The sequence below is a fragment of the Bemisia tabaci genome, chromosome 1 (genome assembly GCF_918797505.1).
Source record: "Bemisia tabaci chromosome 1, PGI_BMITA_v3".
Taxonomy (NCBI): domain Eukaryota; kingdom Metazoa; phylum Arthropoda; class Insecta; order Hemiptera; family Aleyrodidae; genus Bemisia; species Bemisia tabaci.
In genome coordinates this window covers 13582124-13605502 of record NC_092793.1, presented here as the reverse complement: position 1 = coordinate 13605502, position 23379 = coordinate 13582124, and the positions used below count along the sequence as shown (strand labels likewise).

At 41.1% G+C, this 23379-nt stretch overlaps 1 protein-coding gene across 1 annotated transcript in view; it reads left to right on the top strand.

Annotated features, from left to right (window-relative positions):
* The window catches only part of LOC109040468 (uncharacterized), a 61337-nt gene that overhangs the window by 28264 nt on the left and 9694 nt on the right, over positions 1 to 23379 (top strand). Inside the window, 1 exon segment of the mRNA XM_019056427.2 lies at positions 20020 to 20225. Within this exon segment, the coding sequence (XP_018911972.2) occupies positions 20153 to 20225 (73 nt within the window). The 5' untranslated portion in view covers positions 20020 to 20152.

Below are 23379 nucleotides of genomic sequence, written 5' to 3'. Positions count from 1 at the left end.
GATCATCCCCAGAATGTTCCTCAGGCTAAGAAAGGAAGTCGCTGGATTTTACAAGAAATGACGTTCAGTTTTTTATAAAGAAACTGACGAAATACATGAAGTGGACCACATTTTCAATAAGGAACCACTATTACTGGCCCACTTTAGAAACAGCATACATGCCATTGGTGGCCCATTTTAGAAACAGCATAAATTCCATCGGTGGCCCATTTTAGAAACAGCATACATGCCATTGGTTTCCCTCTGCAGATATGTGCTTTTATAGGAGAGCCAGAGACAGTGGTTCCTTATTGCAAAATATAATCCAAGTCTGCAACGCTGCAAACTGAGACACGCATTTCTGCAGTTTCTCCTCCTGTGTGCGTCGAAGTAATACACTATGGCATCTCCACAACCCAACAATGAGGCACAGAAAAAGAAAGGGAGTTCGTAACACAGAGGCAAAGCTAGTCAACAAACATTTAAGACGAACCCGAGACGTTACATTTAGTCTCAGACATTATCTTAAACCGGAAAAAACCCTAAATACCTGACTCTTGTCCATGGTTTTTTTTACCTAGTTTAGATTCTTTAACTGATTGTGGCAGACGCACGAGTGGCACAGACAGTTTCCTACGTTTCCACACTAAAAAGTATATGGTAACGGCTACAATATGTCTACTTAACTTTTTACACAGTGATACTAGCTTTTTTAGTGTAAATGACCAGAACTACCGTAGCATTCACCAGAACTCGGGTGATTCTTACCACAATATGGTGAATGCTACGCATATAATCTGGTGTTAATAACCATATACTCGGATCACTGTGTCAGAATGTGATAAAATCAACTATATTTTTTTTGAGTGCATATTCCTGTCTAGTTTTGGTTGGTTAGGATGACTGATCCGTGTCACATCTTTTTCTCGCCGTGGTTTATTTATTGATGCGGGAAGCTATGATTGCGCAAAATTACGGATAGTTTGAGGGCAAATCGTGAATTTAAGACCTGCCTATTCGCTTACCGTGATTTTAAAGGCATTTACCGGCAATTGGCAATTGAAGCGGTTGACGCAAAAAGGGCATTTTTTGTTTCGGTCTCATAATCTTCCCTAACATTTCATCCATTACAATTGAAGCTGTTTTATGGAATTCCTAGAAACTTAACAGAATTTTCTTCGTGATTGTTGAATGCTGAAAACGTTAAATTCAGAATGTTCATCGAACGGTTTATTCTCGTCAATATGAATTGGCAGTGAGGATTGTGAGACACCGCAACCAGTAAATGCACTTTCTGCGCCCAACGTCTCAATTATCCTCTTCCTGTGTCCGAAGTTTGTCGGAGATCTATTACCTCCTGTAGTCTCGACAAAGTGCTGATTATTAACTTTGATCTATAACGCCATGAAGAAAGAAGACGAAACAGGTATGGAGGGATCTTATTTGTTGAAATGAATGGATGGTGGGTAAAAGACTACCTAACGGCAGCCCACGTTAGACCCCGGCTAGCTGTCCTTTAATTTCAACAATCTGCCCGCAGTGGTGACTGGTGAGGCGCGAACAATTATTATTGATAATCGATATTTCCCTAATTGAACCTGTGGTGAAGAATCGATTATTGAGGTGTTTGTCGCGAACACCTTGTTTATCAATCCTTTTCCGTAGGTTCAAATGGCAGATCAATCGATATCTCGCAAAGCACGTCACGCCACTGATTTTAACCAAAAGGATGACTCCCTACTCCCTTTGTCTTGTTCGACTATCGCTTTGATAAAGAAGGAGAGAATCAAAACATGGGTAAACAAGGTTAAAACATTAAAAACACTACAAGGCAGGACGTTTCTAGCTGTTACCAGCTCATTTTCAGTTGCAAAAAAACACAAAAAACAAGTAAAAAATTTAGTGGCGACCTGACCCCAGGCGTCATCACGTAACCACTGGAATTCAGCCTGCCTTTTAGTGTTTTTTAATGTTTTAGCCTTGTTTACCCATGTTACGCGATAACGGCTGGGGTCAGGCCGCCACTCAATTTTTTACATGCTTTTTGTGTTTTTTTGCAGCTGAAAATGAACTGGCAACAGCTCGAAACGTCCTGCCTATTAGTGTTTTTAATGTTTTAGCCTTGTGTACCCATGTTTGAATTCTTTCCTTCTCTATTCGTATATTTAGGCTCTGTTTTTGTGCTTTATCTATCGCTTTGTCTATCAATTTCAATAATGAGGACGGAGTGTGGCCCACGATGGACCAGTCTCGGATGCAAGAGTGCAGCGCGTCGCGTTGGCAGATGGATCGTTTTCACTTTCGGAGCATCATAATCGGCTCCGATAATCGAGCATTGTCCGGCGGGCTCCCGCTTTTTGCCGAAACAGAACAATGGCCGTCAACTTTCGGTTTCGTTGCGTCCGAGGAAATCGCCGCGCGCCACCGTGTGATGACCGTATGCAATTTCTAATGGCGGCCCCCCGCTCCCGGTACGTGACGTCCGCTGCGCCGCCTCGTGTGGAAAGCGACTCCAAGCCACGCCGCGCCGCGCCGTCCGCTCGGAGGGTATGGATTCGATCGACATGAATCGATCGAAAAATGAAAACGTGAATCGATCGACATGAATCGATCGACACCGATTCGATCGACAAATTGTTAAAAAACCGGTGTCGATTCGATCGACATGAATCGATCGAAAAATGAAAACGTGAATCGATCGACATGAACCGATCGACACCGATTCGATCGACAAATTATTAAAAAACCGGTGTCGATTCGATCGACATGAATCGATCGAAAAATGAAAACGTGAATCGATCGACATGAATCGATCGACACCGATTCGATCGACAGTTAATTCAAAAACACCCGGATCGATTCGATCGACATGAATGGATCGAAAAATCAAAACGTGAATCGATCGACGTGAATCGATCGACACCGATTCGATCGACAAAATTCGATCGACTCACGGATTTGTCGATCCATTCACGGGTTTGTCGATCGATTCACGGGTTTGTCGATCGATTCACGGGTTTGTCGATCGATTCACGGGTTTGTCGATCGACTCACGGGTTTGTCGATCGACTCACGGGTTTGTCGATCGATTCACGGGTTTGTCGATCGATTCACGGGTTTGTCGATCCATTCACGGGCTTGTCGATCGATTCACGGGGTTTGTCGATCGATTCACGGCTTTTGTCGATCGACTCACGGGTTTGTCGATCCATTCACGGGTTTGTCGATCGACTCACGGGTTTGTCGATCGACTCACGGGTTTGTCGATCGACTCACGGGTTTGTAAATCCATGAGTCGGTCGACAAATCTTTTATTTACGTACAATTTGGCAATGCCGCATCGCATTTCGTATGTGTTGATGAAAGGTATTCTCTCTGATTGAAGGCGATATCACCGGCGGAGAACCATCCCACATTTTGACTGCAGTATCACCGAGCCCACATCCCATTGCATGTTTTGTGGGAAGTATTCCCGCTAACTGAAGGCGAAATCACCAGCGGAGGACCTTCATACATTGACTATGCCCCTCCCGCTTCCCATTTCATGATTCGTGGGAAGCATTCTCGCTAATTGAAGGCTAAATCACCAACGGGGAATCATTCCTCATTTAAACGACTCCCTGATCAACCCGCATATCCTAAATCATGTGCTATTAACTATCTACCGCGCGTACCTAAACTAACTGAAAAGTTGTTGTAAGTTTTGAACGAAAATTGATAGAACGTCCCTGTTTTTTTCATTGTTTTGTCACCGAGGGAAATTTTTCGATGAGGACTTATTTTTGTTCGACTCCCCCTTGCCCCTTCCTTCCGTGGGAAAAACATGAAAAATTCAAATGACAACCCTAATCATGCTCTTCCTCGTCACCCACAAAAGCGACCTCGGTTGTTTGATCCTGATCCTGCCTTTCCTATTCTTATGCCATAAATGTTTAATATTAGAAGTCAATGATTCTTAATCGTCTATCTGTTAGCTACCTGTTAGCTACCGGAAGATGGCTCACCAACATGAAGCACAAATTCCAAAAATAGGTTCAGTATTTATTGCCTAATTGCTCTTCAAGTCTCAGCTCATACCTCCAAAGGATTCAAAAACTGCAGCCTAAAAACGAAATGTTAAGGCAATTTCATGCCCAAAAACCGTTTTTTCACTTTTGCAGAGAACCATTGATGCTAACAATTGTGCTTTGCGGCCAGTTTTAGTGCTTCAATAGTTCTTTTGATATCAGAAGAGCTTTTTTAAATCCGTTGATCCGTTTTTCTTATCAGAGCCAAAAAAACCGAGTTTTGAGCTAAAATGGCATAAAACATTTTTTTTTTAAACATTGTCGGAAACAATTATGCTTTGCGTCTAATATTCAGTGCTTCAGTTATTTCTCGGTATCTGAAAGAATTTCTGAAATCCGTCGATTCGTTCCTTCGCCAGAGTCAAAATACCGGCACGCGAGCGCGCTGATCCGGTCTCTGTTTGAAGATCCCGCGCGAAAATTCCGGATCTTCACCAGCCGCTATCTGGAACTGCGGAAGATTTGAGTTCCGGCCGCGCATGAATTGGTTTCCTTCCCGGATTTCACCTATTAATTACAAGAAGTTAGATATAATTCTCCTTAACGTATTCGACTTTCTTTTTTTTTTCCGAGGGTGTTTTTTATTCTAGGTGCCTAGGAAGCTCCGATTTATATACAGGGTGGGCCAGAAGTTCTAGGACGGTCGGCTAACTTTTGAACGGCTGCGCGTAGAAAGATGTAATTTTGAAAATGTTTCTAAGGCCTCGTCTCCACGGGATGTTTCACATGACTCGTCCCTGGGAAAAATCCCACTTACGAAGTTGGGAAAAATATTGAGTTAATCAATATTTTTCCCAGTACCAAGTATGGCCCTTGTACCCCTAGGACCCACTGAGGGAGAAAGAAGAAGTGAAAACAAACTGTGCTATATTTTATTCATTACCTACTCCATTGTTAATGTTTTTTAAGTTAAAATAATGTGTCTAATTGTCAATTGAATGCAATTATTATTTTAATCCCGGTTAAATACTCGACTTTAACCAATTTATCTTCCCGCGAAAACTAGTCGCAGGACTGTATGAGTCCCGTCCCGTGGAGACGGTAACTGGGAAAAATCCCAGAAGTTTCATTCCTGCGATTCGAACTTGGGACAAATCCCATGAAAACGTCCCGTGGAGACAAGGCCATAGTCATTGGGAGCTACATTTTCGCGTATGCAAAATTTTGTGGGTCCGCCCCCGTGCCCCGCGTGCCTGCGCGGACCCTAACTAAAATTTTTCAAATGGTAACCCCCCTTTTTAAAATTTTGGAACCGTTTAAAAGAAAATTGAAAAGAGAACAATTTTGACGTGATGAAATGGTGTTCCCGATATTCCGCTTCCGACATATTCACGGTCGAAGTTTGAAATGGACCTAATTTCAAAAATTCATAAGTACAATTTAAACTGTCAGGGAGAAACACACGAGAGGTATAAATTCGGTGACGAGGCGTGAATGATCTATTATCGATATTTTCCCATTTGAAGCTAGGGTAAAGAATCAATTAAGGTGTTCGTTGCGAACATCTTGTTTATCGATCCTTTTGCATAGGTTTAAATGGCAGATCAATCGATATGTCGCAAAGCATGCAACGCCACTTTGTAAATTACTTATCATTAAAAGTAGTCGTAAGAAAAAATCATAACACTCTTAGGTTTATATTCGGTTTTGAGATAGCATTCGAGACTATAAAAATTTTGAAAGTTTAAGCTCCTACTCATCTCTCTATAACGGTTGCTATTTCGGTAATCGGTCTCGGGATTTCAATAAAAACACAAATTGAAGTTTCAAAGATACTTGATAGCATCCTACCCCCCCCCCCTCCCCTGCGTAATTCTCGATGAACTCTCGATTTCTCTTGAGCATGAAACGGGACTAGGCCCTCTCCTTTTCTTGTGATGCCTAATATTTTTTAAAACTTACGACACTCTAACTTCAAGAAATCACATTAAATATTACTAATATTACTAACGAGGATTATCTGTTTAAAGCAAGGGTACACAGTTACAGCCACCTTAAACCTCGCAGAGCCCGATGCGAGCGTAGACGGCGTTCTCTACATTCTGCGACTGTTCAGGGGTTATGAACTCGATATCATGATCGATACTAGCCTTCAACTCTTCGATTGTTGCAGGTTTTACCTGGTAAACTCCCTCTTTGAGGTACTCCCCCATCAAAATGTCTATAGGGCGTTGGATCTGGGAAACGGGGTGGCTGGGCGATATTTAGCTCTCCTGCCATTACACCTCTATACTGATACACCGATCCAACGCTCTCCAAACGTAACATTTAAACAACCTCGCACTATGACACTGTATACTGTAATAGGTAGGTGCAGAATCTTGCAGACCACAAATCATCAATTTCTTCAATGGTAAATAAATTTTGAACTTTGGGAACGATTTCAGTCTGGAGCAGCTCAAGATAGCTTTCGCATGTCAAATTTCCCTCTATAAAAACGGTTCGATGACACTCGAGCCGAAAATGCCACAGCAAATACGTGATCACTTGTTATGGCGCGTGAGCTTGAATTTCCCAAACCCAATGAGGATTTTCGTTAGTCCAAAGTTTGTCGTTATGCTCGTTAACAACTCTGTGTAAATAAAAAGTTGCCCCATCTATAAAAACTAGAAAATTAAAGACCCGTTTCTTGCTCCTTAGTCCAAAGTTTGTCGTTATGCTTGTTAACAACTCTGTGTAAATAAAAAGTTCCGCCTCATGTGCAAAAATTAGAATTTTAAAGGCCCATTTCTTGCTCAGGGAAATCGAAAGTTCATCATCGAAAATTACGTAGGGGGAGGGGGGGGGTGTGCCATTCAGTAGGTATCTTTGAAATTTCAATTTGTGTTTTTAACGGAATCCCAAGACCGATGACCGAAACAGCAACCGTTCTAGAGTGTGCGGTGGCCATCACGCACGTGGCGCTTGCGGATTCTAAGAATCCGGTAGCGTTTGCGAATTCTCATATTTTGATGGTGGCGATTGCGGAAAGGTGGCTCACACTGGTTCCAGAGCCCGATCTAAGCGGCATTAATTCGAAAAAATGACTTTTTGAAAAAAAGAAAAACAGCGCGACACTACATACTCTAGAGGGTATTTTGGCCATATGTCATGATGATTGGATGAGTGATAAGGAAATGCTAAGCTCCTAAAGGTGAGCGCGCAGGCCGTCTTTCTGCGGCTCTATCAATTTCCTCACTTATCACATTCGAGAGATGTTTCTAATTGAGGTTTGTCCCCAGTTTGGTCAAAGAAACAATGTTTTGAGGGTGGAATCCGAAAATTCAAGTTAATTTTGAGGTTTATCCTGTTTCAATCATATCTTTAGATTAAGTCTAAAGCTCTAGATAAACCATATATTGGACATAGCGCTATTTTACGTTACTTTCACATAGTTTTCCAGATAAATCGCTAAAAACAACTACTCTGCCGGCTCTCAAACGGCCATTTCTAGTTAGTATACTAATCCTAGGCATATGAAATAGAGACAAATATATTTTGCCTTTTTTCGCCTATTTGTGAAATACCGCCTTTTGAAGGTCGCCCGCTCAGTTCTCATGAGTACTGGATGTGGCACGTTACGGGTGGGTGATATCGGTCGACCTCTCAGGCAATGTTATAAAACCATTTTTTTTCAATAATATTCAACCAAAAATAAGTTTATTTAATCGATTTTCCAAAGATTTACCAAAATATACCATTTCCGTGGGTCTGCGAAACTCTGGGGAGATGAAAATTGTTCGTGTTAAAATGATCGAATACTACTAAAATGGTCAAAAACAACTACTTTGCTGGCTCTGAAAAGCTGAAAATGAGAAAATTCCTAACTATCTCACCTTGCGATGCCATTTAGTACTCATAAGAATAAAAAATCCATCAGGAAAACCCCGTTTTCTCAGATTACTCGATTGACTTGAGGCTACGTTTACATGTTGAACCAATCGATATCGATACAATCTCACCTATTTGATGTGTCGAAAACGATCTATTCATGCGCGGCCGGAATTCGAATCTTCCGCAGTCGCAGATAGCCGCAACTAAAGATCCGGAATTTTTACGCGGGAGCTTCAAACTGTGGCCGGATCAGCGCGCTCGGGGTTCGGTATTCTGGCTCTGGCGAAGGAATGAATCGACGGACTTCAAAAATCTCTACGGATATCGAAAGAGCAATTGAAGCACAAAATATTAGCCGTAAAGCACAGTTGTTTTCATCAAGAGTTCTCCGCAAAAGTAAAGAAAACTGTCTTTGGGCGTGAAGTTGGCTTACCGTAACTTTTTTTGACTGTAATAGGAGAACGGTTTCCCGGATTTGAAAAATCTCCTCGGATATTGAAATGCTTCAGAACCGACGGAAAAATATCAGTCACTCCTTATAATATCTAAAACAAATGTGCAAACCCTCAGCCTCCCCCGACGGATATGAATCAAATTATTTGCATTCTGATATCCTTCTTTATGAATGTTGACTCGGACTCGCAAACCAAGGCGCGGTCGAATGAAAATACGGACCAAGAAAAAGAAAAGGATCTTGCAAATATGCGTTTCAAATTTCATCAATTTTTGACCTTGATCTCTTATAAACACAGCGTATTCCCAAACCGTATACGTGTAATACCACTATTCAAATCTCTAAGGGCCCATTTTGCTAATACCTACATTTAATGGAGAATTTGCAAGGGTCTGAAATTTGATGAATTTCCTGTTTAAGTGGAATCCTCTGAGTGAACTGAACACGAAGATACCCTTGATTCATAAATTGAGCAATTATTAGAGGAGATATGACAAAATAACCGATTCTGCTAAAATACATGTGTTTAAATGGGAAATGCCGCCAGATGACGTCACAAGGCGGCACATTTTCTCACTTTTAAATCAATTTTTCTCCAATTTCCCATGTCAGAAAAAATTATGAAAAATATTGCGAACTCAGCTCATTTAGGCATTTAGGCATTAGGCTTTAGATGAAGCAATAAAAAAATTGCGTGCAAATTCTCCATTGACGGCAAACTCGAAATCCTTAGACAAGAATTTGAATAGATCCTTGAGGTCTTGGTCAAAAATTTCTCATTATCCTCCAGGCTCCAGACTCTTGAAAGAAAGATCCCATGAGTATAAACTGTACTTGATTCTCAGTATAAAGGGACTCTAATTATACATAACTTAAAATCGAGAAATCCCAGTGTTGCCAATTTGCAAGGTCCAAGAAACCAAATGCATTGACACCATTTAGGCAAGTTAAACTTAAGTTTTAATTATTCTCGCGACACCGACATTTTTTCATCTTTCATAATGCCCCCCCCCCCCCCATTTTGTGATTTTCATAATTTTACCCGCTGAATCAAATTTGTTCACCTATTACTTTTCTCACATGTTTCCTACGTTGAATACATAACATAAAAAGACTGTAAGCTTTAAAAAAAATTAAAGAGAGTCTGAATTTTATATTTTTACCTGGTACTAACGTAACAGCACACTAGAACACTAGAGGTTGCAAAAATTTTCTTATTTTTAGGACCCATTCCCGGATTACCTGCACTTTTCATGATGTTTCATGTTTTTCAATCCGTCCGGTCCGAGGAAGAAATGCTAAAAAAATTCTGGGAAAACACATTTAACGCAGCGAAAGAACTCTCGTGAAAATCGCGGAACTTCGAACAAGTGGAAAACTTTGGCACTTCTTGGACAAAATGTGCAAAATTTATGTTTTGGGTGCTTCATTTTTGAATGTGCATGATGGAAGGAAAACACATCCAGGAGAAAAATTCTAAGCCAAAAAAAAAAAAAAAAAAAAAAAAAATGATACACTTCTCTGGAATCGAGAATGTTAAATCGTTATTAAAATAAAAAATAAAAATTATTAAATTAAAAATCACATTTCTCCTACTACAGTAAAAAAACAGTTATAATAAGCCAACTTTACGCCCATAAACCGTTTTTTTCACTATTGCAGTGAACTATGGAGTTAAACAATTGTGCTTCGCGGGCAGCTTTAGTGCTTCAATAGTTCTTTCGATATCAGAGGAGCTTTTTTAAATCCGCACGGAGAAAAAAACTTCGTGCGTGGGACCCGAAGTTTAGGTCATATGGATCTCTGAAGTTTTCGGATTGAGCATCTGAACACCTTAGGTCCAGCTGCTGAGGTTCGGATCACATATCTGAAACTTCAGTTCTTACATCTGAAGTACTTCGGTTCTTACATCCAAAAAACTTCGGTCTCACATCTGAAGTACTTCAGATGTAAGAACTGAAGTTTCAGACGTGTGATCCGAACCTCGACAGCTAGACCTAAAGTGTTCAGATGCTCAATCCGAAAACTTCAGAGATCCATATGACCTAAACTTCAGGTCCCACGCACGAAGTTTTTTTCTCCGTGCGTTGATCCGTTTTCTCGCCAGAGCCAAAAAACCGAGTTTTGAGCTAAAACGGCATAAAACAGCTTTTTTAAACATTAGTATACCTCATATTAGATGCTTAGAACTTTTAATTTACTAATCATATTTTATCTTTCAAGTAATTAATAGTAAGTATTGAAATTCTAAGTTAGTGAAGTATGCATTAATTTCCTCGTAAAATGCACTCTGCTAACTCTACATTATGATAAATATTCTGTTACTATGTTAACAAATTTTATTTTCACGCTATTTTTGGAACTTAGAAAACTTTGGAACTTCATAAAAAATTATGAAAATCACAAAATGGGGGGGGGGGGGGGGCATTATGAAAGATGAAAAAATGTCGGTGTCGCGAGAATAATTAAAACTTAAGTTTAACTTGCCTAAATGGTGTCAATGCATTTATGGTTTCTTGGACCTTGCAAATTGGCAACACTGGGATTTCTCGATTTTAAGTTAGGTATAATTAGAGTCCCTTTATACTGAGAGTCAAGTACAGTTTATACTCGTGGGATCTTTCTTTCAAGAGTCTGGAGCCTGGAGGATAATGAGAACGCCCCCCCCCCCCCCCCCATCTGACGCACTCTTTCATTGCGGACCCGATCTCTCCTAGAAATTCCTGCAGACCTCCTCCAGAAATCCATCTCCGTGGCTCTTAGCATCCCCTGTGTCCGCTCTTTCAGCTGCCAAACTTCACATCCATGTGTAAGAATACTCTTGACTACAACGTTATAAATTCTCCTCTTGTTCTCCTTGGAAATCCGCGGATCCCGGAGGATTCCATTTAACATCGCTGTAGCCTTCCTTGCCAGGGTGTTTCTTTCCTTAGTCACCTGATCAGTTCTTCCATCCTGGGTCAACCGCACCCCCAAGTACTTATAGTGCTCGCAGCCTTTGATCTGCTGCCCATCTTCCAACTCAATGCTTTGCTGATCGCCTCCCAAGGTCAGTTTCTCGGATTTAGAAATACTGACTTCCAAACCCCACTTCCGATACTCCTCTACCAACTTGCGCATCATGTACTTGGCGTCATCTTGATCTTGTGCAATCGCCAAAGCACAGAGCACAGCAAAGCACAGAGTGAACAGAGTTTCAACCTCACTCAAGGGGACACCATCCCTCCACATTTTTTCTTCCACTCTTTCAACACATACCTACTCAAGATATAAGATTTTAAATAATGTTGGCGACAAACAACATCCCTGTTTTAGACCCTTCGTTACATAAAAACCCCCGACACTTCTCCATGACACTATATTTTCGTAAGACTTCCTTTATAAAATCGCTTGACAGCGTCAATCAACCCCCCGTTAAAATTTGATTTTTCCAAGGCCTCCCAGAGTTTCACCAAAGGCACACTGTCATACACCTTCTGGAGATCCACAAAAATTAAATAATGCAGTTCCTGAGCTACGGCCATTTTCTTCTCAACGACCTGGACAATAACAAAGAGGTGATCATCGTAGAACTGCCGGCTCTAAAACCAGCCTGCTCTAAAACTAGCCTGCTCCTCTGCTTCGTGATCTTGCCATTCTTCCTCGATCTTCGCTTTTAGTACCTTCCCGTACACTTTGCTTATTGTCCCGGTCACTGAGAGCCCCCGGTATAGTTGTTACATTCGTCCTTCCTTCCCTTCTTTTTGTAGATGGCCTTGATCCAGGACTCCTTCCACTACCCTGGCACCTCGTCACCCCTAATGCATTGCTGCATCAGTTTTCTGAGGCACTTGAAGAGCTTAGAAGTCCCGCTCTTAACCAACTCAGCAGAAATTCGAGTGTCCCGTCGAAAAATACCCCCGGCACCAAAAATCAGCAACATCGAGCGAATAGGAGCCGAGATAGCATTTTAGGCCACATCCCAAATCTTGGATTTTCGAATTTTCAAAATTTCACGATTCACGGGTCTGTTGGCCTATTCAAGGATTTATCGATCAATTCACGGATTTTTCGAACGAATCAAGGGGTTGTCGATCGATTCGCAGGTTTTTGATCGATTCACGGTCGTCAATCGAATCAGTGCCGATCAAATCACGTCAATCGGTTCACGTTCCAACTTTTCGATCGATTCATGTCGGTCATGTCGGATTCATGACACCGGTTTTTCAATAATTTGTCGATCGAGTCAGTGTCGATCGATTCACACTTTCATTTTTCGATCGATTCATGTCAATCGAATCTATAAACCCTCCCGTCCAAATTGCATGTTAATATTTGCCACCATTCTCGAAATATTAGCAAGTCGGTAGGTATACACCCTGTTTTTGGTAGAATATCTTTCCGCAGGGACAATGCACCTCCCCCCTTCCTGGTATGATGGGAGGAAGGGGTGTTTTCTCTGTCGGAGTTAACCCTCCAGTGTGTAATAGTGACACCAGGGTCGTCTCCCCTATGCAAACAGTGCTAAAACAATCTATAGTTCCTAATTGCAAAATGAGCTTCCCCGGATTCTTCATTTTGCAATAAGGAACTATAGCCTTTTTTTGTAATTTTTGGCAACAGTGTGAAGTTTTCGAAGAATCTGTCAACACAGGGTGTTAAAGGAACTCCATAGCTATAAAATGAACCATCAAACCGCAACATTGATCGTTTTGAGGAAAAACGCCAATGGTTTTTGCAAAAGTTGCTTTCCTGAAAACCTGCCGTACTGCCTATAGTTCCGAATTGCAAAATGCTATCCATTTTTGTAAGATCCCTTTCTTTTTCTTGTTCTTTCAAGAGTCTGGAGCCTGGAGGATAATGAGAAATTTTTGACCAAGACCTCAAGGATCTATTCAAATTCTTGTCTAAGGATTTCGAGTTTGCCGTCAATGGAGAATTTGCACGCAATTTTTTTATTGCTTCATCTAAAGCCTAATGCCTAAATGCCTAAATGAGCTGAGTTCGCAATATTTTTCATAATTTTTTTCTGACATGGGAAATTGGAGAAAAATTGATTTAAAAGTGAGAAAATGTGCCGCCTTGTGACGTCATCTGGCGGCATTTCCCATTTAAACACATGTATTTTAGCAGAATCGGTTATTTTGTCATATCTCCTCTAATAATTGCTCAATTTATGAATCAAGGGTATCTTCGTGTTCAGTTCACTCAGAGGATTCCACTTAAACAGGAAATTCATCAAATTTCAGACCCTTGCAAATTCTCCATTAAATGTAGGTATTAGCAAAATGGGCCCTTAGAGATTTGAATAGTGGTATTACACGTATACGGTTTGGGAATACGCTGTGTTTATAAGAGATCAAGGTCAAAAATTGATGAAATTTGAAACGCATATTTGCAAGATCCTTTTCTTTTTCTTGGTCCGTATTTTCATTCGACCGCGCCTTGGTTTGCGAGTCCGAGTCAACATTCATAAAGAAGGATATCAGAATGCAAATAATTTGATTCATATCCGTCGGGGAGGCTGAGGGTTTGCACATTTGTTTTAGATATTATAAGGAGTGACTGATATTTTTCCGTCGGTTCTGAAGCATTTCAATATCCGAGGAGATTTTTCAAATCCGGGAAACCGTTCTCCTATTACAGTCAAAAAAAGTTACGGTAAGCCAACTTCACGCCCAAAGACAGTTTTCTTTACTTTTGCGGAGAACTCTTGATGAAAACAACTGTGCTTTACGGCTAATATTTTGTGCTTCAATTGCTCTTTCGATATCCGTAGAGATTTTTGAAGTCCGTCGATTCATTCCTTCGCCAGAGCCAGAATACCGAACCCCGAGCGCGCTGATCCGGCCACAGTTTGAAGCTCCCGCGTAAAAATTCCGGATCTTTAGTTGCGGCTATCTGCGACTGCGGAAGATTCGAATTCCGGCCGCGCATGAATAGATCGTTTTCGACACATCAAATAGGTGAGATTGTATCGATATCGATTGGTTCAACATGTAAACGTAGCCTCAAGTCAATCGAGTAATCTGAGAAAACGGGGTTTTCCTGATGGATTTTTTATTCTTATGAGTACTAAATGGCATCGCAAGGTGAGATAGTTAGGAATTTTCTCATTTTCAGCTTTTCCGACTGAAATCCTGAAAGTTTTGTTTGAGGTTATGTTCTATTATTTTGAACCAAACGATACATCGACCAACCACTATCGAACACGATCTATTGGATTTTCTTCCCGGATCTCACATATTAATTACATGAAGTTTGAAATAATTCTCCCTAACTAAATCGACTTTTTTTTCAAGGGGGCATTTTATTTTAGGTGCCTCCTATGCTCTCGATTTATATACAGAATAGGCCGGAAGTTTCAGGACGGTCGGCTAGTAGTATAATACGCAGGGGGCTATGTCCCCTGGCCGCTACGCGGCTCAACTCCTAGAGGGCGCTTCGCGCTCTCGAAGGCCCGCGTCGACAAAAGAGCGACTCAAAAAACTGAAAGGATTTTCATCCATGACTCTCATTTATCCAATTTCTCACTAGCCGGGAGCGTTTGGACCAACAAGAATCGAATGAAAAAATCGGCAATTATGTCAAACTCCACGCCAATTGACTGAAACGAAACGGGACGGAGCGTTTCGTCGATTTTGGATAGTATGTAGCAAAGGAGCATACGGAGGGTATTCACTTACCCTAATAACAGTCCAAGATTCAAAATTTCCCGCTTACTTCAATTTTGCCCCCCTTTCTAAGCTTTCTGGTCTCCTCTAATATAAAAAAAAAACCTGGGCCCTATTTTCAAATTCTGATTACAGCGGGCTTATGTAGGGACTATTAGCTGTTGATAACCGCAAAAATCATAAATCGGCCCAGTAGAACGCCCAAACGAACTAAGACAAAAAATAAAAAATTATATTGTTTAAATGGGAGAATTCGCAACTTTATCACGTAATATAAAAAACCTGGGTCGTATTTTTAAAATTTGAATAAAGCGGGCTCATCTAGAGACAATTTCCTATCGATTGCCGCAAAAGTTATGAAAATTGGCCCGGTAGAGCGCTGGAACTAAGCGTTACCAGATACGCAAATGTAGGAGGCCTCGGAGCTTATAGTATAGATAGTAATATCTAGTATAATAGTTTAATAGTGTAACAGGACCGACGGTATGTACATTTCGGTACAAAACTCTTAGTATACATTCTGAGGGTTTTCCAGTACCTGGGTCCGTTTTTTCGAAAATATTTCCCTAGGCCCCCCCCCCACTTTTGAACCCCCCCCCCCCCCCCCCTCTCCGTAGCTCCCTTATCGTGAGGGTACAAAACTTTTTTGAACGGTACATTTCGGTACAAAACTAGTAGGTACATAACTTTGCCGATAAAAAACAGTAGAATTTGAGAAGGTGGGGGAGGCTCAATTTCTCCACCCCCCCCCCTCCTGCTTTTTAAGTTTACGTACTCTACATGATGGGTACAAAACTTTTTCTTTGTGGTGCATTTGGGAACAAAACTAGTACAAAACTTTGACAATCTTGAATTTTAGTTTTCGAAAGGTGGGGGGTCTGGAGAAATGGACCCCGTCAAGAAAGCAGATTTTCACATCGGTATACCTGAAGCGCCTTCAAATAGAGACGACGCAGCCGATCATTGCTAAGATATTAACATTGGGATACTCCTATTAGCAAGTATCGATACTATTCGCAGCCTCGTCAAAAAAGCAGATTTTCCGCATCGGAACGTAAAACCCCTTCAAACAGAAACGACGCAGCAGATCATTCGCAGGTCAGGAGGGGGTCCACAGAGTTGTCAAATTAGATTAGGATGTCAAAAATAGGGATTTTCTATCTGGTGTCGATCGATTCACGAGTTTGTCGATCCATTCACGGGTTTGTCGATCCATTCACGGGCTTGTCGATCGATTCACGGGGTTTGTCGATCGATTCACGGCTTTTGTCGATCGACTCACGGATTTGTCGATCGATTCACGGGTTTGTCGATCGATTCACGGGTTTGTCGATCCATTCACGGGTTTGTCGATCCATTCACGGGTTTGTCGATCGACTCACGGGTTTGTCGATCGACTCACGGGTTTGTCGATCGATTCACGGGTTTGTCGATCCATTCACGGGCTTGTCGATCGATTCACGGGGTTTGTCGATCGATTCACGGGGTTTGTCGATCCATTCACGGTTGTCGATCGAATCGGTGTCGATCGATTCACGTCGATCGATTCACGTTTTGCTTTTTCGATCCATTCATGTCGATCGAATCGATCCGGGTGTTTTTGAATTAACTGTCGATCGAATCGGTGTCGATCGATTCATGTCGATCGATTCACGTTTTCATTTTTCGATCGATTCATGTCGATCGAATCGACACCGGTTTTTTAACAATTTGTCGATCGAATCGGTGTCGATCGATTCACGTCGATCGATTCACGTTTTCATTTTTCGATCGATTCATGTCGATCGAATCGACACCGGTTTTTTAACAATTTGTCGATCGAATCGGTGTCGATCGATTCACGTCGATCGATTCACGTTTTCATTTTTCGATCGATTCATGTCGATCGAATCCATACCCTCCGTCCGCTCTCGCCGAATTCTATCGGATCATTTATTTTCTCGCGGGAAAACGCTGCCTCGTTGATTCCTTCGAAAAATTCAGGGAATCCCCTTCGTGGCACATACACAAGGCGTGGTGGCAGCTAATTACCCGGATTTTTGTCATGAAACGTGTATTAAGCAAAAGTACTCATTTTTGGACCTTAGTTTATTCAAAGTATTGTATATGTACAGTACTTTGAATGTAAAATCTTGATGGATTTACGGCGTTCTTGCTTAGCACGGAAGCACACGAGTCCGGACCTTAGAATTTTTTTTTCAAATTCCTTACTTTTTTAAGAATAATATAAATATGAAGGGATATGTTACAGTAGTAGTCTCTAATTACAGTGTATGTATAGTTAAATCGTTAAGCTGAACTTGGCAAGGCAAACCGGGCAATTGGCACAATTCAATCAGGTTTATTTAGGAGCATCAATTTGTAACATGCTTAAGAGTGAAAAGTCTGTAAAAGCTCTTTAGTTACAGGTCCGTGGTTCCTCTCCAACCTAAACTTAGTAATTCTAGTACTATAATCATGGCGTACTTTAATTCTTTATTTGAGAAAGAAGTTTTATTGGTACTGATATTTCCCATCGAAAAGCCCCCTCCCTTCCCCCCCCCCCCCCCAAAAAAAAAAAAAACCAATTAGAACTTTGACTTCAGCAATCAATTTGGTTTAACTTGATCGTCTTTTACTGTTTCTGGTAATTATTACCGGAGATAGGAACTTCTCAATTTTGTGATCCATGCATGATTGAAAATTGTAACTCATTTCTTCTTTCTCCGAGAGAATCCTTTCCTGCGATGGAGCATTGTTTGGTGTGCGCACACATATAACCTTCCATCTCATGGTTATACTTTCTACTTGTTAAGAGAGTGTCTGCATGGTGGCGGTGTATCTCTCATCGTTATTCGTGTTTAAACTCGAAGGCAAATATTTGGTTTTTTTTTCTGCCCGTTCGTTAAAGTCACCCAGTCAACACGCGGCGTCAATGACTTACTGTGCTCATCACGTATGTTCTCTCCCTGCATTCCAAGAATACGACCATAGTGTCAATAAGGCGTGCGTTGAAAACGGTTGCTTTGACCCGTTTGGAGAGGGAGGGGGGGGATCAAAAATATTTTGGAGCCTCATTTGGTTTCTAATGGACCCCGCCGTCCCTTAAATTCTTCGACCGATGAAAAAGAATTAATAAGGCTTGATTTGAACAACACCATTTTATTTGTATTTGAATGAGAAACAAGGTGTTGTATTGAAATATGTATTAATTACTGAGGTACCTTTCGGCTTACGCCATCTTCGGAGTACATATTCTTCGGAACATGAATATATCACAGTTTCACAAGCTTAACAATGTATACATCGTGGACATCTCACGAGAAGTCTACATTACGAGAAAGTCGAATATTTCATAGCGTTACTCCTAAGAAAATCGTAAACATTCGAATCAGCTGATTGTGGCTACGTGCACTGGTGAATTCACCGATACATCGATATCACGTTCGTTGGAAAAAGAATATGATTTACACACGCAAAACAGTGGTATTTATACTGTGTAGTGCTCTGCACGCTTGCTTGGTCACACTATCTTCCCTTATCAAATAAGGTTAGACGTTGGTAGAAAAAGAAATTATCCTTACGCTACGACAGCAGTGGACCGGGATCCCCCGATTCCGTCCTAAATCCCGAATCGCGTCCTGAAATCAAATTTCCGATTCCCGCCCACAAAAATAATTTTTAAAAAGAAGTGGCAGCGTCGCAGCAAATGGAATGATGATAGAAAAACAGAAAAAGGAGACGTTTAAAAACTCACCACGGAATTACGTTGAGAAGCACTAAACTGACCGGGTGTATAGAGCCCGGTGCGTCAAATGGTATAAACAAAAAATTACAAATGTAACTACCAAAAAAACTTGGTAGGCGTATTCTCATGAGATACAGCGCTAATAAGTTTGAATACAGAATATTCGCTGCTGTCGTCGAAGACTTCGGTGATACACGCTTCTATGGCCTTTACTTTTTTCAAAGTCTTAGATTGAAGAATGACCTTATGTTTATTTGCCGAGTTGATTGAAGTTTTAGAATCTTTTAAAACTTTTTTGAGCACGCCGGTGAAACTGAACAGATCGGGGTGATTTATGTGAAATGTGGAGTTTTAACGCGAGTGGAATCTCTCACACGCATTGGTGGTTTTTGTTGGCGCCCGTTTCAATTGCTGCCACGTCGCCGCCTCTTTTTAGAAATTATTTTTCTATTACTATTATATACTTTCTATTATATAATACTATTAGGAATCGGAATCGGGCTATGCCCCGGTGGACTTGATGCTGCTCCGTCACATATGAGTGCTACATATTTAATGCTCACCTACAATAATGGTATACTTTGCAAGTTTAGTGAGTTATTTTGTCTTAGCGGAATCATTTATCTCATATAAATTAGATTTGTGGTTTATGGAAGCAACGTCGATTTAAATTAAGTCGACGCTGCCGTCTTTCATGGCATAATAGTGTATGTATGAGTTTTCGCTCATTGCATGGTGTCGGGGGTATACCATTTATCCGTCACTTTTATTTCAACGTCATTTCTCGCAATAAACGCCAGAGAACACTCAGGGAATCGTAATTTAGATTTCTAGTACAGCATGAATTCGATTTTTTGCAATGTGTATGAACTATTAATCGGCGCATATGTCAAATCAACAGGCGCAGTTGTCCGAACTTGTGACTCACGAATTGCAGCAAACCGGAAGAAATTTTTGTTACCCAGCGCTTTGAAAAAGTGCTTCATGTTGTACTTTCATTTTCCCATGAAATTTTTGGGGGCGTGCAGGAAGTACTTTGCCATATGGTTTAACTATTTGACCGCCCTTGGCGAAACTCGAATGATCGATTTTCGATATTGACCCATCTGAAGCTATGGTAAAGGATAGATTATCAATTCTCTATAGTTTATCGATTCTTTTTCATTGATTTAAATGGCAGATCAATCCATATACATGTCGCGTAGCACGCCACCCCACTGGTTATCGCAAGGAACGTTCGGGTTGTTGAATCGCATTTAAACCCGTATTGAACGCCGTTCTATATTTTACGTTCAACTGACGAGGGTTTGTCTACATCTGTTCTAGAAACTTTCCGAAAGCGAAGGATACCTGAAGGGACGAGCCGAAGATTTGACACGTTTTCCTGGAGAGGAAGGAGGAATTTTCTTCAAGACGGGAGGATTGAGTAACCGCCGAGCTGTCTGTCAACGGATCCAGAATGCGGCTTAGTGTCGTATTCGAACTCCTCCTTATATTTCTCATCATTGCCTTCTCAGCCTCCAGAGTCATAGGTCTGCATCTTACACAATTATTCAAGCCTTACGCAGCCAGGGTGTCCACATTACCGGAATTGCCGGAAAGTCCCGAAAAAGTACTGGTTTTTTAAGGGCGGTCCAGAATCACTAGAAAAGTTCGGAAATTCCGCAAAAAGGTCCGGAATTTTTCCAGGATTCTGTTACATTTATCGCAATTTGAGCTAGAAATTCAAATTATTGAAATTTGTCGAATTATGTCAATTGGAGGTACTGAAAATAACTGAATTTTTCCGCCGTGGAGCTACTGAATTTCTTGGGAATGTACCGGAAAAGTACTGTAAAAGTACTGAATTTTTTCCAGCCTGTTTTAATAGACACCCTGGTAGCTTTATTTTGCGAGTTAATCGCCACGTTACAGCATGCGCGCCCACGTCATATCGTTGAACTCAAATGCTTCAACAGTGGGGGTTAATTTGGGGGAAAAAGGACCTAAAATCCCTTTTCTCGCACACAGTTTTCAATTTGACCCACATTCAAGTCTCCGTAATATGGGATCTGTTTTTAATTCACAGCGTCTGCTGCTCTATGACGTTTCCTCGATCTGCTAAAATTAAGGGCGTATGCATATATTTTCGCCTTAGTCATTCGGAAAAGAGGGCTCATCCCAAAGTGGTATCACCCTCGACGTCAGAGGCGCCACAGTGTATCGAACATGACCCCTTTCATGAAGAAGTTTCAACTAAAGCACCCCCCCCCTCCTCAAAATGGTTGATTTCAATAACAGATCCTCATTTGTTGAAGATCTTATAAGATTTCGTCGGGATACTTAAATTTCTTTTTTTAGTTCAAACCATGATGTTCATTTGGCAACTTGAAGTGCCGGGAATTATCAGATTACTGTCGTGCAATGTCGTCATGGAATTCGCAAAGAATTTTCTATCATGGTATTTTGCTTTTGGTGCCATCAAGTCTTTACTTCACCGTCGGGAATACTTTATATCTACTCATTTATATTTATTTATACTTCCATTATTCTGACTTTAATAGATTTTTTGGTATTATGCCCACCCCGTCAGCATCACGCATTGGATCTAGAGTCCAGACTCTTAAAAACATCGACAAGAAAAAATACTCTTGATTTAATCGGATTTTTGCTTAAATCAAGAACAAAGCCTCTTAATTTGAGCGGATTTCCTTTTGATTTAAGCTTGAATCTGATTGAATCAATAGTACTTTTTCTTGTCAATGTTTTCAAGAATCTGGACTCCAGATCCAATGTGTATTTTTTCTAGTGTAATTTATGAACACTCCCTAAGGGTGTTTTCTGCCGGTGATTGGCCAAAGGCACATGGTACTTATTATGACATGCATATTTAATTGAGGATTGAAGCACCAAACTTGCATGGGTACTGCACAAAAGACGAGGCCTCTGAAATGCTCATTTGGTGAGCGGGGTTTTAAGTTCGGACGTTGCATCATTTGAAATTCGAGAAATGACACGAGGAAGGGTGAAAAACTACTTAAAGCTCTCACGTAATTAGTCCTTTTTTTAAAAGAATTTGGAAAAAGTCTTCGGCGCCTCCCCCTCTAGTCCAATTTATCGACTTACTTAGATCCTCTATTTTTTCCTTCAATGCGCTTATTTCTGAATCTGCATTTTCCTGCAACAAGAGAGATGAAAGGAAAAATAAGGATAATAGATGAACAAAAGATGTGTCAATATATTCACCCATTTAAGAATTCCAAAAGCCAAGATGATTTTATTTTATGTCAAAAATATATATAATATACCTATAGGTATAGGGAACATTTTCAAATTCTGATGAGCCGTTAGATGTATGTCATCCAAGAGGATCCAGGCCTCATCTGGAAATTGACATGTTCCTTGTTGACCTGAGCTTGGCTGAAGTTATTATTTCAATTTAAAACTCCTCTTTAATTCTCTATTTATTACAATTTTGAGAAGTATTTGTCTACTCGTGAACCCATATTTTAATGGAGGGAGCAAGTGAAAACTTCTGATGAGCCGTGAAACGCAAGTATTCGTATGGAGTGCAGGACTCCAGGACTCATCTCAAAATAGACATGTTGCCGTCATAATAATATGGATCCATGAGTCGATAAATAATTACTCCCATTAGTAGAATAAACCGGATGATGAAAGTTTATAAATAACCTCATTAGAGCTTATGAGTCTGAAATGAAGCTTCACTTGAGTAAAAAATTAGGCTAAGTTGGCCAAAATATCGCTCGGTTCGGCTAGGTTAGGTTAGATTTATAACAACTTACAAATCCGGTGGCCTCGCAACTATTGTTATACAGTACTGAATCAGTGTCTCTGATCGTCTGCTGCGAATGCAGGATTTTTTACGCAATGTTCCTAGGGAAAGCATTGGTTTCAAGCTGTTTCTACGTTTCTCGTTTCTGTGGTGCGTGCTGCGAGCATTTGCGCGAAGACGCACCCGCGAAACGCTCCAGTTCCGCGCGAGCAGACGCCCTCTTAGTTGACCCAACTGATTCGACAGAGAGCTAAGCGTGCGAGAGGAAACCGAATCAGCGAAACGTTTCGACGGCCATGCGCGCACCCAGTCTTCGGGCGGCGCGACGCTCGCTCGAGCAGATCCATCAACAATCGCCCGCGGATCCGTGGAAGAAGAAGAAAGTGAAAGAGCTAATTTTAATCGGCAATTATCTCGATGAGTAACTCTTTCTCCGACACTTGCAGCCGGAAGATTTAATTATCCACGCTGCGGCGGATCATCGCACGGTTGCCGACTCCTCGGCTATCACTGAAAAAAAAGAATGGTAGAACGATGACCGCGAGTTTGCTTAAAATTGCGTTATCACAGTTTGGTCAGCGCGGGACGCATATTGGCGCCTGCAAGACCTCAGGAATACTTAACGCATTGCGCGTATACCACAGCGCTTTAATGCTACCGCTCTGAAAGCACAAAATTACGTTGAAGATTGAGGCTCGGGCTCGCCCGAAGGCGCGACGGCCTGGGGGGCGATTATTGAAACTGATGGAAAAAGCTTTAGACGAAGAAGACAAAAGGGTTATGGGGGGATCCTAATGGTGGAAGCGGGTCGTTGCAATGGACAAAATAGGTAGGTACACTGAAAAAAAAAAGATTGGTAGAATTTACCATTCCTTCACGTTGTATTTCACACAGAGTCAATTCTGCCAGAA